General features: G+C 41.8%; 1 protein-coding gene across 2 annotated transcripts; it reads right to left on the reverse strand.

Moving 5' to 3' along the window:
• Positions 1-744: 744 nt before the first annotated feature.
• On the reverse strand, positions 745-9,946 carry TMEM14A (transmembrane protein 14A). 2 transcript variants are annotated; one of them, XM_050340729.1, is made up of 5 exons: positions 9,784-9,946; positions 8,522-8,607; positions 6,748-6,849; positions 2,328-2,415; positions 745-1,339 (listed from the first exon to the last, which is right to left on the reverse strand). In XM_050340729.1, exons 2-5 carry the CDS (start codon positions 8,595-8,597, stop codon positions 1,300-1,302), a joined length of 306 nt encoding a protein of 101 aa, XP_050196686.1. In that variant the 5' UTR covers positions 8,598-8,607; positions 9,784-9,946; the 3' UTR covers positions 745-1,299. The 2 variants fall into 2 exon arrangements, with proteins under 2 accessions (XP_050196686.1, XP_050196687.1); XM_050340730.1 differs by lacking the exon at positions 9,784-9,946 and adding an exon at positions 8,874-9,000.
• Positions 9,947-18,025: the final 8,079 nt, after the last annotated feature.

An 18,025-nucleotide genomic window follows, 5' to 3' on the forward strand; every position in this document is an offset into this window, starting at 1 on the left:
AGTTCTGCTTCATGGTGAAATGAAGCACATTATATTTGTGCAGCTGTCATCCCAATCTGAAATCTGTAACATACCAGCTCAATCACCTGTAAAATTGGCGACACCTGGAGGTAACTGATACCAACATCTGTCAGCAAAAGATTCCAGAGCTGCAGGCTGCAGTTTGGGGTTGGTAAGGATTTTTCCCCTGCTTTTTTTGTCAGTTATGCCTTAGACATCTGAGCTGCTCACAACACCTTGTCACCACCTAAGCCCCTGCCAAGAATAATAAGCTTGATATTCCTCTGGTAGATTTGTGCAGCACTGAGATCTGATACACAATAGCCTTCATAAGCAGGCTTTGATGAAAAAAATGAAGCAAAATTCCTGTCTTCAGTATTGCACTCACCCATAGTCAATTTACTAATGGTTTGGCTGTGCACTCCCTGTACACCAGAAGACAGTCTTGGCCAAGCTTTGAGACCCAGGGAATATTTATTTTGTATGTAAAACAAAGCAACTTCAATCCTGAAGAGTTTATGACTGAACAGTCTCCTTTTCTTGCATAAGACTGGAACGGCAAACCTGTTCAAGAGTACTGAGAGTTTGGAACTTGTTTCTGCAGCACGGCAAACCTTCCTCAGCTCGTGGTTTGTGTCAGTGGCAATTTACAGCACGGTATATGTTTTAAACCACTAGAGTACAAAGCAGATCACCAGGCTCTTCATTGAAGAGTCTCACTCCTCTGCATAAAAAATTGAGAAGTTTCGAACATTTTACATTTTATTTGGACACTGATTATAGGTTTTAGATTTGGAAGCAGTGGAATAAGAACATGTGTTTGAAAGGAAGGGTTAGGGTTTTCTAGTGCAACACAGTACAGGCATGAGACTTTATTGATTTAGAATTGATCATTTAATACACAATCTACAAAATTATGCTTCAATACAAGATACCTTTTTAGCATAAAGATATATTTATATATATTCTTCTCTCAGAGATACAGTGCAAGACTAATCAAATTTCCTGGGGTGCTCAGCACCCCTAAAAGAGATCAAACTTACAGAGGAAGATTCCTTGAGTTAACAGACTGCTTAAATGGAAGTAGATCAAAATACATCAACAAAACATTTGTTTTAGTTTTTAAAAAAAGCTTGCAAAATATCAGCCCATGTCAATCAAGTAACAGGTACAGATCTTTTACAGAAAAGATGAATGCAATGTAAGACTTGTGTTTAGACTTGTTTCAAGTATGGAGAGCATGTCTGTTTGTTTGGTGGGCATAGCAGTCATACTCATTTCTTGAGTTGCTAAATTCTCCTACAGCAGCATAAAAACAAGCCTCAAAATCATCAAAAGGCTGCAAAAAACACAAACAAAAAGTTTAATTATGGCTGTGCATGAACAAAACCAGTGAAAGTCATCATTAAATAACAGGGCATGCATGAGCCTCTATTAAGCAATCTTTTAAAGTGTCTAAATCTACAGACTAAGTGTCTGTTGAAACACACAGTCCACCTAGGCTGGAACAGTGATCCACAATGGACAATAATGTTTTCTGGTGTAAGTCCTGATTCTTAAATTTTGCATCTTGACAATTTGCATCTGATCTTTACCTCCTTGTATAAAAATCCTGGAGTAAAACAGAATGGTGCTATAATAAATCTGGTAACAATGAAGGAACAGTTATTATTCCTTCAGAAGACAGGAATTCCGACTTACAGCTGAAGAATGTTTTGAGTTACAGACTCATTGGGGAAAAAAGGTTTTGACTTATTCCATAACTTCATTCCAAAATAAGAGGTACAGAAAATGACATTTTCCAGAATGCCCAACAGCAGCAATAAAGCAATTGGAATGGTTAGAAACATCATAATTTGCAAAAATACTGACCAAAGTCCTTAGGTTGGGTCAAAAATGTTGTGGTTTTCAATGGTGCTGTGCTTCCCATAGTTTTGAATGCAGCATTTCTAAACCAAAGTGTTGGCCCTTTTTTAAGATGACCGTGTTGTGTGAAATTGGACTAATATGCATATGTGTTCAGAACCACTGAGGCTTATCCAGGTTCTTCTAAGAGCCTTATCGATATGCATTAATATTTAATTGCAGACCTCTCCTTTCTGGGCTGCAAAAGTCACTTCTTATCTACCTACTAGCTCTACCTGGCTAGTGAGATGAAAAAGCTGTTCACTATAAACAGGACTGTGACCTCCAAACTAATTTCACTTAAGCTGTATAGTTGCTAAACGATAGCGACTACCACTGATACTGCTTTGAATCAGGTGTGAAATGGCAACTATTTGAAAATCAGTGAAATCTTTACATTAAGATTCTCAATATATTTTTACCTCAGGCATGCGACTAGTCCAGCTGGCATTAATTTCTTGGACCTCTTGAACCTCATTCCCATTATAATTGTCAAAAGAAAAGATGAAACTGTAAAAGACAATCCAATATATTAATGCTCTCACTTCTCCCAGTGGACCATTCTGGAACACGGAGAGTTATCAAAGGTCAGTGCTGTTTGCTATGAACTGCAGTTTAATAAAATTAGATCAGATATAAGACCTATAAAAACATTCTTGCTTTTCCAAAATACACCACTATGATTGCTCTCAGCTACAAATAAGGTTTCTATGTACAACAGAATGCTAAATCCTATTCCATGGATACTAAGTATGTTTGTCAGACAGTGAATTCTACTCACCCTGTTACTACATTCATAGGGGTACAAATAAAGGAGGAAGAATCTTTGTAGTAACAGTATCATGTACGCTGAATTACAGGAATAGGATCTCATAAATCCTACCACCCCAGGTCACTGTAGCTGTTTTCTAACTATTCAAGGAGCTAGTGCAGTCAACTTTTTTTCTGTTTTATTTTTAGAATATTAGCTCTTTATTTGTTGAGCCTTAAAAACTAGATTGGAAGATTTGCCACTTGTTTTTGCTACAGAATATGGCTATCAACATCTCCTTCATCATGACCACAAGTTCCCTTGTATCCTTTTGCTACAAGGGAACCATCCATGCCCATGACAAGAGGTGGACAGCCCAAGAGGGAATAAATGCAGCGTGAGCAGCAGAAAACAAGCATCATGAAAGAAATTGCATCTTCTTTCTGGAATAGTTTTACCTAAAAATGGAGGCAGCAGTGAACTCATCAGGCAGGGGGATTTCATCTCGAACTATGGCTGTAGAGTGCTACGTAAATGAGAATCAGAGAATCATAGAATATGTTGAGTTGGAAGGGACCCATCAGGATCATTGAGTCCAACTACTGGCCCTGCATAGGACACCTCGAGAGTCACACCATGTGCCTGAGAGTATTGTCCACACACTTTTTGAACTCAGACAGGCTTGGTACTGTGAACAACCACCCTGGGGAGCCTGTTCCAGGGTCCAACCACCCTCTGGGTGAAGAACCTTTTCCTGATATCCAACCTAAACCTCCCCCAACTCAGCTTCATGCTGTTTCCTTGAGTTCTGTCACTGGTCACTACAGAGAAGAGATCAGTGCCAGTCCCTCACAAGGAATTTGTAACTGCAGTGAGGCCTCTGCTCAGTCTCCTCCAGGATGAACAAACCAAGTGACCTCAGCTGCTTCTCATATGGCTTTGTCTCAAGGCCCTTCACCATCTTAGTCGCTCTCCTTTAGATGCTCTCTAATAGCCTAATGTCTTTTAATATTATGGTGCCCAAAACTGCACACAGTATTAAAGGTGAGACTGCATGAGAGCAGAGTAGAGTGGGACAATCACCTCCTTTGACCGGCTGGCAAAGCACAGAATACATAAAACTAGAAAGATAGCTGGCTTCATTGAAGAACTGTCACCTGAAATGCTTCCTAGAAATGGGCAGAGAGGCAGGACTTCTCATGGGCAGCTGGACTTTATCACTCTTGCAGCCAAAGTAACGGCAGTAACACAAATCTCTTCTTTTTATGGAGCAGTTAAAAACCATCTGGCTAATTTTCTTCAAACTCCACTGTCTATTCCTGTGGAGAGTCCTGTGTTAACAGGTGGTAAAAATTAGTTTTAAACTCTCTCCAGCATTATAAAACAAGCTCTAACAGTTACAGGTATCTTGCAGAATTCTACCAGCTATGTGCATTCATGAAAGATACACTGCAAAAAAACCCTATTATGTTCCACTATCCATTGCTCTTATTTTCTAGTCCCATAGCCTTGATCCTCTCAGGAATGTCTGAAGATTGGACTATTCCACAGTATGTGTCTTGCCAGAACCCTGAGTATTTTTACATTTTATTACAAGCTACAAAGCATGTTCACTCTGTAATGTCATTTTTTTCCATTTGCTAGTATCTGGCTTTTCACATGTGCCACTGACCTTTTAAGATGTTCAACTTTTTGACCTGATTTTCTGAAGTGCTGTACATTCACTGTTTCACCTTAAATAGGTCAAAGAAATTCAATAAATCATAAAAAATTCAATTCAGTGAATCATACTCAGATCAGAATCAACTTGCACTGTGAATAGTACACTTGCATACCAGCACTCTTTGCATACTGAACCCTGACTTTCTACACCTACTCCAAGCACATAAAATTGCACTGAAGTATTCAAGAAAGCACAGAGCTAATGTAAGGGGGAGTAGGAAAATGCCTGGAATAATAATTTATAAAACGACTAAGAGAATTTGCCTGAGGTATTCATATGCTACATACTCATTGTATGTAGGACAAGTTACAAGAACCCTACTTTCAAGGTCTTGTACTATAACATTACCTACATTACTGTAGGAGACTTGCCTAGGTGATAAATACTATAGATAATTATGGGTTTGGGGGGGTGGTTTTTCTTTTAGATTTACTAACCTTTTAAAGGTTTGGGTACTTGCTTCATTTCACATTGTAATTTACTGTACTGGTTTCTAAGTTCAGAGTGTTCACTTTAATCCATGCACTTAATTTCCATCTTTCGTTTGTGCTCTAGCTGCTTTTCACACTTTGGCAGGTTAGGCATAAGTGAAAGCATTCTGGTTTTCTACAAAAGTAATGCACATTTATTACAGAAAGCCTGTACTTTCTGAAAGTATCATATAGAGTAACCAAAGGTGTTAAGGTATGGGAATGTGTGTAATTTTTCTTCTCTCTGAAGTTTTCCTACTGAGTTCTTCATTCATTTCAGGTATCTATGTATCTAGCAGCCAAAAGACTGAGATGCACCAGGCTGGAAGAGATTAAGAACAGCCTGAATGGTTGGTCCTGGTAGAGTACTTTGTACAAACACTTCCTAACCCACTTGAGGCAAAATGACCACCTTCTTTCTTACATTCAGAACAGGTGGACACTGAAGAGGGCACCCATTCCTAGCCAAGGTTAAATGCATGTTTAAGTTTAAAGGAATTAGAACATGATCTCTTTGTAAACATACTAAACTAAGACTGTTTTAAAAAGTCTTTGTTCCTTTTACTCTACATAAAAAAAACTTTCTAAGGCAGGTGTAGTGAACTCTATCTCATCTGTATTGCTATAATTTCTGCTAAACAAGAAATACACATTTCTTCAGTTGAGAGAAAGTCCTCACATGCCTACAGCTACATGAAATGCAGAACACTGATTGTTTCAGTATATCTGATGCTCACAAGCACATTAATGGAAATTTTATATTAGTCCTTTCAAAACCAGGGAATTGGGAAACAGGCAAAATTGAATAAGTTTTAATTAGACTCTGCTTCCACAATTTCTGTATCTAAATTAGTGATTTAATTGACCCATAAAAACACAATTCCATATGCTAGCTAAAAGCATCTCACACTGAATGATTACAAATTTAAACATACTTCAGGCTATGTCTTCATTCAAAAAAAATTTTTTTTATTTTTTTTTTAAAGTGGGATAACTTAATCTGGGCAAGGTCATGGTGGCAAAACTGGAAATCCAATTTTAGGTCATTTAGGAGCAGATCAGATACACCATTATCACTTTTATTAAATAATTTGGTGGGAACAATTTCTAACAATGCTACTCAACATTTGTTTGAAACGAAAATTTTTATAACTGTGATTGGGGTAAAGAACAAAGCCAGTATGAACAGTATACTGTAAATTCTAAATTCAGGAAAAACAGTAGTGTACTCATACAATCTGGATTAAATGCATTTTAAATGCATTTCTGCATATGAAACCACAGCCTAAGCCACCTTTGCTAAAACGATGAGTGCAAAAAGCTTCCAGTAGCTCTGATTGCAAATCACTTGTGCAAGGTCAATGCTCCCTTTAGGGATTGTAGTTTCTTGCCTCCATGAGGGTTTCATGGCAAACTAGCTAACATGATAATTATTGCATAGTTTGTATTCTGTCTTTCTTAACAGCAAAGGAAAAACACTAAGCCAAGCTATTTGTTTCACTGGGAGCTGAGGATACGTTACATTATGCAAGCCTGGATCCCACACCTACTTTACTGCTGAAATTACTTTCTAATCTGTAAAGCTAATGATTTGATTGCAGTACTATCCCATGTTTCTCAGCTGGATTTCACAATATGTGCAATGTTAGGTAACCATCTAATAAAAGGAGGTGCTGCCAGATGGTACACACCTGCTGTCTTTATGTAAATGATTTGCCTTACCTTGCAAATGGTTCCAGTCTTGAATTTTGCAAGCTAAGTTGAAGTGTCAAACTCTATTTAAAACCCAACATTTAAACCATAGCAATACTCAAAATTTACTAAAGAGACAATTTTACATGCAGTTCAGGATACTGCTTGTTGATTTATTTGTTTGTTTACTGTACTAAAAAACTTACACAATGAAATCTTCACATTTCTTGGATCACATGTTATGCAGTAAGCTCCATAACCAGCCACCGAACCAAAGGTGAGACCAGCAGCTAAAGAGATTTTGCTACCTGCAAAAAACCATTCAAGTGTTATTTCTCAATACAATGTCTTCAAGCTCAATCTTTATACAGCAATTCTCTTTCTACACAGTATTATGCCAGTATTTTGAAAAAAGAACTGATTCTGCCACAGTCCAGCTAGCCTACCCAGCATGAATAGAGAGTATTACTTCTGTTACTGGCTCATTCTCTTGTGTGGCAGTAGGGGCAAAGTCAACTGACTTAGAGTAAGATGATCAGGATCCAGTAATACTTGCAATTTGGGAAAAATAATCCTTGAAGCACAAACTTAAATTTCACTATTATCTCTATCGTACATACCTTTAGAAGGATTTTTGTAATTTATCTGAACTGTCTGTTCATTTTAACTACATCTTACAGCACCTGGGAGCCTCAAAAAATGGTAGAAATGTGTCAATATATATTAAGAGTAAATTGGACAACACATGTCCAACATCATAAGGCCTTTCAGTCTAACATCAGTCCTGGACAATAAAATGGTATCACCAACATCACATTTAATTAATAAAACATAAAACCCCAATTAGATGGCAGTGGGGATGAAAATAGAGCTTCCAAAAGTAACATGACATTTCTTTCAGTGTTATTACAAAGCTGGTTCATAAATCCCAGAGTTTCAGTAACATATTTAGGTTTCTGAGCAGACATTTGTCTTGGTACCATATGATAAAAGCACAGAATCAGCAGGCATTATTTGGATTAAGCTGATCCCAAGATGTTCATAAATAAAGAATCCAGACCCCCAGACATCACTTAGCTCCCAATCCTGTTGTTTTGAATATTTTTAATCAAGACTTTGGAGGAAAACGGAAATCTTTACCAATAAAAAAATAGTCTGTCATAAGGACTGACCAACCAAGAGTGAAGAAAACAGGTGAATGGGACAGTGAGTGCAGCTAGGTGTAAACACAAAAATACAGCACATGTTTTCAGAGTGAAGCCATGTCTCTAAGAGCAAAGCATATGCACGCTACGAAGGGAAACTGATTCTAAATCACAAGAATCGGGATGGATAATGGCCGCGGGGAAGGAGAACGCTGCGCTGCTGGGACTTTGTGGGAGAGCTGACGGGACCAGCCTGGAGCTCCCGCCTGCCCATCCTCGGTACCGCTGCGACCTCTGCCGGGTGCTGGGCTCGGGCACGGCGCTGCCACCCGGGGGACTGCAAAAATCACCGAAATACCGGAAACGCGCTTCATAGTAAACCAGCCTCGTTATCTTAGAGTGAAAAGACACAATTCTAACAGTACGAGAGAATTAACCACCAAATCAGAGTATGCAAGTAAAAGGGTCCTTTCCAGTGTTTGTCTGGGAATGTCAGAATCAAGCCTGGATGTCTCTGTAGAAAATAAGCTTTACTCAAAGATCATCTACTGTGCTCAACACAGGAATAGTTACAGGAAACGAGAAGGCTCAAAACACACCAAAGGTAAAAGATAACAAGACAGCCCCTCTTTGCTGAGAGTGTTTGAAAACAAACTCATCAGTTACCATTTAAATACTTAAGCTGATCCAAGAACATCTCATGAGACTCAGTCCATTTACAGCAGCGCAGGATGGATTTAACGTGCCGTTGTGTTACTTACAGAAAAACTTTCATGTCTCACATTGCATAGAGGAAATTCAAACACCTAATTTCCAAATCCCGCTGCCTATTTACCTTTACGAGTGTATGCTACAACACCTCCAAACGCCAGCAATGAAGCATATGCAAAGCCAATCCAGTCAATAGCCATGGTCCCAACTCTGGAAGAGAAAACACATTCCTCCTGGTAGAAAAGAAATCATAACTTAAAGGTTTCTAAATAACACATGCTCTTCTGAGTCGTGTTTAACTACTATGTCAAAACATTCAGAAGGTATGTCTGTTGGCTATTGTACCATCTTTTCATAACTGCTGCCCTTCCTAACACCCCACTATCCAGGTATTTCCATTAGGGGATTTTTTTGGATGTGTGCACCATTTTTCCCAGTCAAAAATAAATGTATGGAGGTGAAAAGCTTGACATTACCCAAAGCATCGGTTTTGTTGCACTTGTGCTACATGGTCAATCTGGGCGCACACTATGGATACATACAGGTCTTCTAAGTGCACAGCTCAGTGCCCTTTCAGCCACAGTGCACCTGGGGCATTTCAAGCAAGATGTCATAGACCCTGAAACACCAGGCAAACCCAGGAATTTTCACAGTCTACCCAAAGTTTCCAGGTAGAAACTTAGGCTATTTTGGGAAGCTACACATACAGCAGCATTACCCTCTCTGTGTCTCTGCCCCTTTTGTTTCACCTTTTCATTCTGATGACTGTCCGAAGTTAGGCTTCTGTCCTCTATGCATAAAGCATTTAAGTTTCTCTCGTGATGTCAGTGCCTACTCCCCCAGCTGAGCTGGGAGAAGGCAGCAGTGGCACTGCTGGGCAGGACTCGCAGCCCGACCCCCCCAGCAGCGCCACGGCCTCTCCCACCAGCCCGGGGCGCACCTTTCCCCCCTTCTCCCAGACAAAGAGTACATTTCATTAAGTGCATCTTTCTTTATACCTGAGCGGGTCTGTCCCTGACCACAGTGTTAAAGGGTGGCAGCAAAGAGTGCACACTCAGCATTTCATTTCAAGCCTTTAATATTAAAGCCAGCAACTCGCAGCGAGCCCCCTCCCCGCCGGCTGTAACCCCTTCAGGGCAAGAGGTGGGTTCGGGGGCCACAGCGCCCCGAGAACGGGGTCTGACGCGGCAGGGGCCAGGCTCACGGCCCGGCCTTCGGGGCCTTGACAGGCGGCCCTCCGCGGAGCGCGGCCGGGGCCCTCCACCTCCGGCCCGGCCCCGCCTTCGCTCTCCCGTCCTCCGCGGTGGAGCCCCCTGGACAAGGCCGATGCCTCGCTCGCCCTCGGCCGCCCCCACCGCGACTCAGCCTCCCCGCCGCCCGCCGTACCTCGTCCTGCCGCCCTCCGACCTGCCCGGCCCCGCCTCCCGCGCCCGGCGGGCACCGTGTGGCGCGGTCCGGTCTGGCCGGCCCGGCCCCGGCTCGGTCCCTCGGGGGGAAGGGGGGCCCTGCCGCCCTTATGGCGGCGCCGCGGCCCGGCCCGCCCGCAGCGCCGCTGGCGGAGGGGAGGCTGGTGGCGCTTGGCGGGGCCGGGCCGAGGGGAGACGAGCCGGGGGTGAAAAGTTGTCCATGAGCCGGCAGTGTGCCCTTGCGGCCGGGAGAGCCAGTGGTACCCTCGGGTGCACTGGGGAGAGAGTGGCCAGCAGGTCGAGGGAAGCGGTCCTCGGGTGCTACGCAGCCCTAATGAAGCTGCATCAGGAGTTCTGGGCTCCTTAGTATAAGAAAGACAAGGAGAAGGTCCAGTGGAGGCCACGAAGATGATGAGGAGCCTGGAGCATCTCTCTTATGAGGAGAGGCTGCGGGAGCTGGGCCTGTTTAGTCTAGAGGTGAGAAAGCTGAGAGGGGATCTCATTAATGCATATAAATATCTCAAAGGCAAGTGCCAAGAGGATGGTGCCAGACTTTTTCGGTGGTGCCCAGCAACAGGAAAAGGAACAATTGCAAGGAACTAAATAGCAATAAACTAAACTTAAGAACAATAAAACACAAGAAGTTTCAGCTCAACATGGAAGAAGAATTTCTTTAATTGAGGGTGACAGAGCGCTGGAACGGGCTGCCCAGGGAGGTTGTGGAGTCTCCGTTTCTGGAGACATTCAAAAACCACCTGAACACATTCCTGTGTCACCTGCTCTAGATGATCCTGCCTTGGACTAGATGAACTCCAGAGGTCCCCTCCAACCCTAACAATTCTATGATTCTGTGAGATGGGGCTGTGCTGGCGCAGGGCAGTGTGGCTGCACACTGTGATTGCCGGGGCTCCTCTGCAGCAGCGCCCAGCTCATGGGGGGCATCTCCTGTCTGTTGAGACTCCTCCCTTCAGGCAGTGGAAAGATCCAAGGCTTATTTTACTCTTTGAAACCCAACCCCCACCCCCCCTTGCCGTGTTTGGGATGGAAGAACTCATGATGGATGTTTGGGATGGAAGAGTCATGTCTGCAAAGCTGCTTGTTCCCAAAGGGCACCCATCCCATGGAGACCTGGACAGGGGCAGGGTGAGGGTATGCACGTCACAGACATCTTGTGACCCAGTGATGAGCACTCATCATGATGTGACTCAGTGATGAGCTGTGCCAGGCACCCCTCTGCCCCTCACAGGTTCCTCTCTCTCTCTTCACCTGCATCTTTTGAAACTCTGAGGGCTGCCTGCATGAAGTCAGGTGAGCAGGCACGTAGGCCGAATGCTGGTACATGTTTATCAGGGGAAACAGCAGGCACGGCCCCTGATACTATACACGTAGCTAGTTTATGAAACTGCTTGATATGTTTTTTTTAACAGCCTGAATTCTTGTCTGCTAACCCTGTTTGCTGGACCTGTTCCACTACAAGCTATTTTTGTCCATATTTTGTCACTCTTTGCAGTGTTTCTTTAGCTTTCTCTCATGTGAGCCATTCTTGACCACTGCAGGATGTGTCCTTCAGCAGTAATTCGGTGGTGCCTATCTGTGACATGCCCCACACTTCCCTTGTTCCCACAAACAGACTGAGCATACACATGGCCACAACAGGGAGAGACTCACAATGCCTTGTGATGGGACTTGGATACCCGCCTTCTTCAGGGGTCATTTGACAATCTCTGCCAAAATCCTGTGTTTCCTTTAGGTTTCTTTGCTTAAAGGTGTGGGAGTTTTCCGCTCTGAAAAGCTAGCTGGAAAGCAGATTAGTGTTCTCATTAGGGTTAATGTATTTAATTTCCACTCCTAACGTTCCATTTGTTTTTTTCCTGTTAGTGCTCTGATACAAACCCACTCCATGTGAGCTGTCCAAGTCTGTCTGCTTGGTGGAAAACAGAACTGTTCTCATCTAACTAGTGTTTGTGGGAAGGAACGCTGAAGGTAAAGCAACTCTGGAAAACAAATACAGGACACTTGAGGGCAGGACAGCTCCGAAATGCAAACAGAAGTAGATTCATAAGCTGAAATCCAGCAATCTTGTATTTCTTTATGAAGTATTCTGAGACTTGCAGCTCTTAAAAAGCACAGTAAAATAAACAGTGGATTAAATGGAGCAGATTCATGCAACTCTGTTTGAGAGGGTTCCAAAGCAGAACAAATACAGTGTCTTTTGGCACCTCTAGGATAGCGACCAGTTGTGGTTACTGATTCAATGATACTCCTCACTTAAGTAGACTGGATAACCCTGAAGTCTGGGCTAAATTGGAATTCACATAATTATATGCTGCTTGTTATGTTCTCTTCCATTTTCAATTATGAAAACTATTTGGTACTGTTCTCCCTAAGCTGTTACTTAACTGTTCTCTGATGTGAAATGGTTGCTGTATTTTACAGCACAGGTGGGAGGTTTTTAATTGTAGGAGAATTCATTAAATTAGTTTGTTGGTAGCATGACAAATCAAACCTCAGTCCTAACAGTGAAATATAACAGAGCTAGCAGCAAAGCTAGTGTTACTGTTGCTATGTGCTTTCTAGTCTAGTTTTCGTTTGCTTATAACTGCCAATCTGAGCTGAAATTTCCCCATTGGGTGTCTGCTTCCAGCTGTTTTGTTTTAGTTTGTTTTGGTTATTTTGTTTTGTATTATGATTTGTTTGCTTTGGTTTTGGAAAGTTCCATTTACAACAATCGAGCCAACTACAAGGATGAATTTAGGGGAGAATACACGGTTTTGTCCATTATAAACATAAGCATTTCCCTGAACAGCCTCTAGCATCTCTCTGCTTTGCAAAAACAGCTTTCAAATTTGGCAAGCAAATTGCTTTAGTTTCAGGGATATGTTTTTTCATCTTCATGAAAATGTGACCTGAAGAGAAAAGAGCAAAAAATGTTAAGTGGAGGCTTCTTAAAATTGCACAGCCCAGTCCCCAGAAGTTTCCACCTATGTTGATCATGCGTGACCTTTTGTTAGTCCCACCTACATTCACAGCTGTATACACTCTCTCCTAAGAAAGGCTGAGCTTGTGCCTTGCTTTGCTTGTATTGTGTCTAGAATAGGAAGCCTCTAAGGGGGTTGTAACGCAGCCCATCTCCCTCTCCCGAGACATTTTTGCTGAGGCTACCGTGGTTGGAGAGGGCGTTAGCAGGGTAAAGCACATTAAAGACCTGTCACTGCTATAAACTGTCTGTGTTTTTTCGTTAGTCTTCCTCTATTAACACTAAAGGCTAACTACTGCTAGTTGTAAGCTCCAGTTAGGATTTAATACTACCTGCTATCCCAGAACATGATGTGGAATGGGAGAGTGCCTCTGAAATCATAGACACAGAAGAAAAGATCCCGAGGGGAGGGAAAGGAGCAGGTAAGCACCCTGAGACAGCTGTAGTTCTGGAAGATTTTTGTGCAAAGATTGTTATCTTCATCGGGTGTGACTATGGAAAAGGAAGAGGAGACAAAATATAGTTTCTAAAATGTAGATTCAGAGGCTTCTGGTTTAATAATCTGTAGTTAATTAAGGAATAAGTCAGTTGTTATGTTCCAGTACAAAAAAGTGACTGTTCAATTCTGCAAGCTTTTGTATCTGCACAGACATACATAGAGAAGCAGTGAGAAGGACAGTGGTGTTAAAGGAGAAGAAGGTTATTTTCAAAGGCTAAGGAGAGTGATGTACAACCTGTTGGGCTGATTCCGTGTGTAATTACCATGCAGTCCTGAGTTACTTCCTTGAAAATTTAGTATGAAAGCTTGGATCCAGAATTGTCAATCAAATGGTAAAAGGCAGAGATACTGCTTTTTATAATAACCATGAAGTAATCTGACAGGCAGTCACATAAACTAAGACCTTTTCTATGAACTAAACATATGAACAAGGACTGCAAAGCCTACCAAGGAAAAAGAGATGGGTCCTTGGGCAGTGATTTCATGGGAGATAGTGTTCAAATTTAAAAGCTCACTGCTGCCCAAAGGGCCTCTTCATTTCCAGTTTTGCTTTTCAGTTCCTTATTTTGTGCAGTAATTGTAGAGTTTTACTCCTTCTCTCCCAGTCCTCATCAACTGAGTCAACTCAGTAGCCCAGCAGAAACATAAACAGTCAGAAAAATGCATCACTTTCTGCTGAATTCATTCAATCAGTCATTTGTTTCAATTAGCTATTTCAGGAGGGCCTACAAAGCATCAGGGTACAAAGGAAGAGCTGGGATTTTATGACTGGGTGGGAGGCTGGGGAGAGCCTCTGCAGGCATCTGCAAAAAAGGGTGAGATTACCTGTAGCTGTGCATTTTCTTTGACTTGTCAGAGAACTTTGCCTGAAATGCAAGAAGGCGTTATGGTGTGGCACCAACTGAAAATCTTGGTAAATTCAGTGAAATGCAACTCAGAATTATGGCTGGTCAGTGGTATCTCAGGAATCTTCCCAGATACTGAGTCAAGTGGACAATGAAATAAGGTATATGCCAATAGAAACCTTGCTGCAGGCCTTGGGAGCTGACAATATCCACAATTTTAGTGTGAGGTCTCCAGAGGAATTAAGTTCTAGGTACTGTAGCTAGTGAAGAGATTAATAGGAACAAAATGCAAGAATTGGGTTGTGATATGCAGTGATTTGGGAGAGCATATGTAAAACTGTTTCTGCCCATCAGGAATAGTCAAAAGACTGTAGATGGTGTTAAGAGTGAGTGATTAAACTGCTTTAGGTTCTGCTCAGTGTAGTGGTTTGGTTTTCCTAGCTAAGTTTTCAAAAGCTGATAGACTTCATCTGAAGAAATGGAGGTTTTCCTCTTCATTATCCCAGGAGTCCTTGGTCTAACTAAATCCAGATTAGGACCACTAGCTGTGCTCTGCTTCTGAGATATCCCAAATTTCCCATCTTTTTAATAAGTATGTGGATTTTAAAGTGGTTCAGGAAGTCAGAGTGAAATCCCAAGGGATTTCAAAGATGTTTGAAGTGGCTTGTTTGTCATTCTGTGATGCTTTCAGCTGATTGAAAATAACTCATGAGGATGAAAGTTTCTTGGGTCGAAAGAGGAGTTTTTGTGTGTGTATATATCTTCAGACCCTTTCGCTAATATTTGTCATCCCATGAAAGGTATCAGATCTGTTATACCTCTCACCACTATGTGCTTGGTATGGAGGGATTTCTGTTGCACATATTGAGAGAGAAGAGTTTTCCAAACAACAGCTCACTGAAGGACAGAGGCACAGGATCTCTTGTCCTCTCCAGATTTGCCTGATACACTGAATCTTACTTAAAAGCTTTATATGCCTCAAAGCAGATTCCTGGGGTGAAAAATAGTTTGAAGCTAGGGAAGTTTTAGAATGAAAGTTCATATATACATACCCTGTCCTTACTCTTTCCTGGACACCAGTTCATGCCCACTATTCTTGCTCTTTCTCTTTTGCCCATGGCTGTTGACTGACACAGGAACATGAGCTGGCTGGACCTTGTTCAGATCAAGTATGGGCATGCTTGTGGACAGGAGTATCCATATCATAGGCATCCTTCAGATCATTCTCACACTAAAAATAAGGGAAAGTAACATACAACATCCCTCCCAGAAGGAAGAGGTCTGTGAGATCTTAGCTTTTATGGGGTACACTGAGAGTGTATCAAGCTATGATTTTGCAATAACTTATTTCAATTGCTGATCTCCCCATCATCAGTCACTTCCTTGAACCAAGTCTGGCATTCAGTGAACTCTGTGCTGAGCTATGATGATAAATCATCAGAAAATTTAGCTCTGTGCTGACATTTCTGTTCTGGAACTGCAGGCTGAACTCTGATCCTTAGAGCTGATCCTTGCTCATGTGTTGAAGAGGGGAGTGAAAGGTGGAGGGACAGTACCACTCAAACCTACATCCCATACTCTCAGGGGTCAAATAGTGAGGCTGCCCACAGGATGAGCCTCAACATGGAGACAGTGAATGTGGATTTATAAAATCAAGGCAGCGGGCAGAGTTAATAAAGATTGTTGTTCTCCAAATCCTGCAGAGCTAGAACTAGGGGCAGTCGTTCAAACCAGTAGGGGATTGGTTTAGACAAGATAAAAGGGAATATACTTTCTTTTTTTTTTTATGTAGCAGGTATAGTGAACCTTTGGAATTTGCTGCCAGCAGAGGTTTTGGAAGCAGATAGGTCATCACACTGGAAAAGACAAAAAAAATTAAATGGACTGCATGTTCATAAAGAGATGCTAGAAAGCATGAGTAGGGATATGCTCCTTAGCATCCCTATTACAGTGATTGTGGGTGCTGGAGATGAATATAGGAAATGTATGGAGAACATACCATAGGAAATGTAATGAGAACATGCCTGGATTGCATGTTCTCATTAAATAGTATTTCTTTTTATTAAAGGAAGTATACTGGGGAGACCTGGGTGTTGGTCTAACCCACAGGACGTTCCTTGTGTTCTTTTCAGGGCTCTAGTTTTGTGTCCACAGGTATGCAAGGGTAAATGTGATGTTAGGAGTTTATATATTTTTTTAATTTATTTTATTAGTTAGAAGTTTATATTTTATTTTTTGAAGGTGGTGTCTCAGGGTTTTCTTACTTCATTGAAACCTGAAGCTTAGATCCCTAACACTGCATTGTACCCTGCTGAGGACACATACAGGTTTAGGACAATCCTCATAGTATTGGCATTTAGAAAGGGACCCTGAGACCAAACTACAGCCCTCCTGATGGTGCACTTTTCCCCTGGGATCCTTCTGCTCTGTCTGCACAGAACTTGATGAATACTCATGTCTCAGGAAAGATTTCGTAAGCTATGATAGAATTTCCCCCAGGATATCGGTGTATCGTGGAAATATTATTTGAGAGTCTTCTTCTGGAAAACATCTAGTGCAGCTGAAGGAGAGAGAGTGCCAGATTAGACAGATTACTAGGCATGAATCCCAGCCTTTATTTGTATGAGTATTTCTTCTGCCTTTAGATAATCACATTAACATCAGGAGTATTGCTTATACAAGTACTACTGAGAAAAAGTGGTGAACAGGCTTGGACCCTCAAAGCAGTGTTCTTGTTCCAGCACTTTCCTGGTGAGGTTCTGACCTTGTTTCCTCATCAGAGATCATTAGAGTTGGTACATCTAGTAAGGAGGACCACGCACTACTTAGCAACCCCCAATAATGATTACCAACCGATCTTTTACATCTATTAAATGTAACATTTTCAACAGTTCAGATGTTGCTGTCGTTCCCCTTCCTAAGCTCTTCCCACACTTAGATGCACGAGTACTGTATTTCATGCTTGCTTGATTATGGAGCCAGATCTTTTGTCTCTGCTGAGGGTTTTTTGCTGCTACTCCAGTGCAGATGAGCAAGAAACCTTCCACAACCATGTGCTGGATGAGACCCCAGTGGGTGGTAAGACTGGTATCTCATGGTGGTTGTCAAGAGGCAGTGTGGGTTAGGATATGTCCCTTGCCAAGCCAGGCAGGAGGAGCACAGCTCAGTGAGACCTCAGGGATCTCGCCTAATAACAGCAGTAACATAACTGGGAAAAAAAAAAAAGGAGAAAAAAGCTATCTTCATTTTTTTTGTGGCTGATGATACTCAAAGGAGTACCACTGTGAGTGCCAGAGGAGGATTATAAACATCAAATTATAGAAACTATTTACATGTCTAATGTTGTGTGCAATTACCGAATCTTGGAAAAAAATGAAGTGTTTTTTATTTGTATACCTAGAAGGAGAAGCCAAGTTAAAGCACTTATATAGATCAACCTCAAAAAATGAAAGTGTGAGAAAAATAACACCAACAGTACTGCAACTTGAAATCCGGATTTCAAGCCAAATATCTATGAAGGAAGAAGTATTCCATGGAAAATATCATATTCTTGCTGTCTTTCTGACCACAGAGTTACACTCATTATGGTAAAGCTATAATTACTGCATGTGAATACAGTGCTGCAGACAATGGCCTGTCAGTGTTTTTCCACTATAAACTCTCATGTGAGGTTTGCAATTTTGTGAAATGCAATTATCTTTGGCTGGGATATTCAGCTACAATCTCAGCCCAGAAACTGGACTGTGTGTTTGTATGTTTGTTTCCTTTACCAAGTTGTTCAAAGTTCATAGTTCGGTAAATGTTAGAACCTTTCTGATTGCTCGTCTGCTTGTGTCTTATCTATACTGTGAGGATGTGTGGAAAGTTTGTTCTCTCTGGTAATGCCTCAGTGCTGGGCAAC

Source organism: Myiozetetes cayanensis, unplaced genomic scaffold, assembly GCF_022539395.1.
Source record: "Myiozetetes cayanensis isolate MyiCay16 unplaced genomic scaffold, myiCay2020 scf97, whole genome shotgun sequence".
Lineage (NCBI taxonomy): Eukaryota > Metazoa > Chordata > Aves > Passeriformes > Tyrannidae > Myiozetetes > Myiozetetes cayanensis.

Bases quoted from the DNA above. Each gene is read 5' to 3' on its own strand.
- TMEM14A (XM_050340729.1), bottom strand. From the start codon at position 8,597: ATGGCTATTGACTGGATTGGCTTTGCATATGCTTCATTGCTGGCGTTT. The intron at 6,850-8,521 runs GTAAATAGGCAG...GGTTTTTTGCAG, and splicing joins TGTAGCATACACTCGTAAAG to GTAGCAAAATCTCTTTAGCT. The intron at 1,340-2,327 runs GTAAAAATATAT...TGTTTTTTGCAG, and splicing joins GGACTAGTCGCATGCCTGAG to CCTTTTGATGATTTTGAGGC.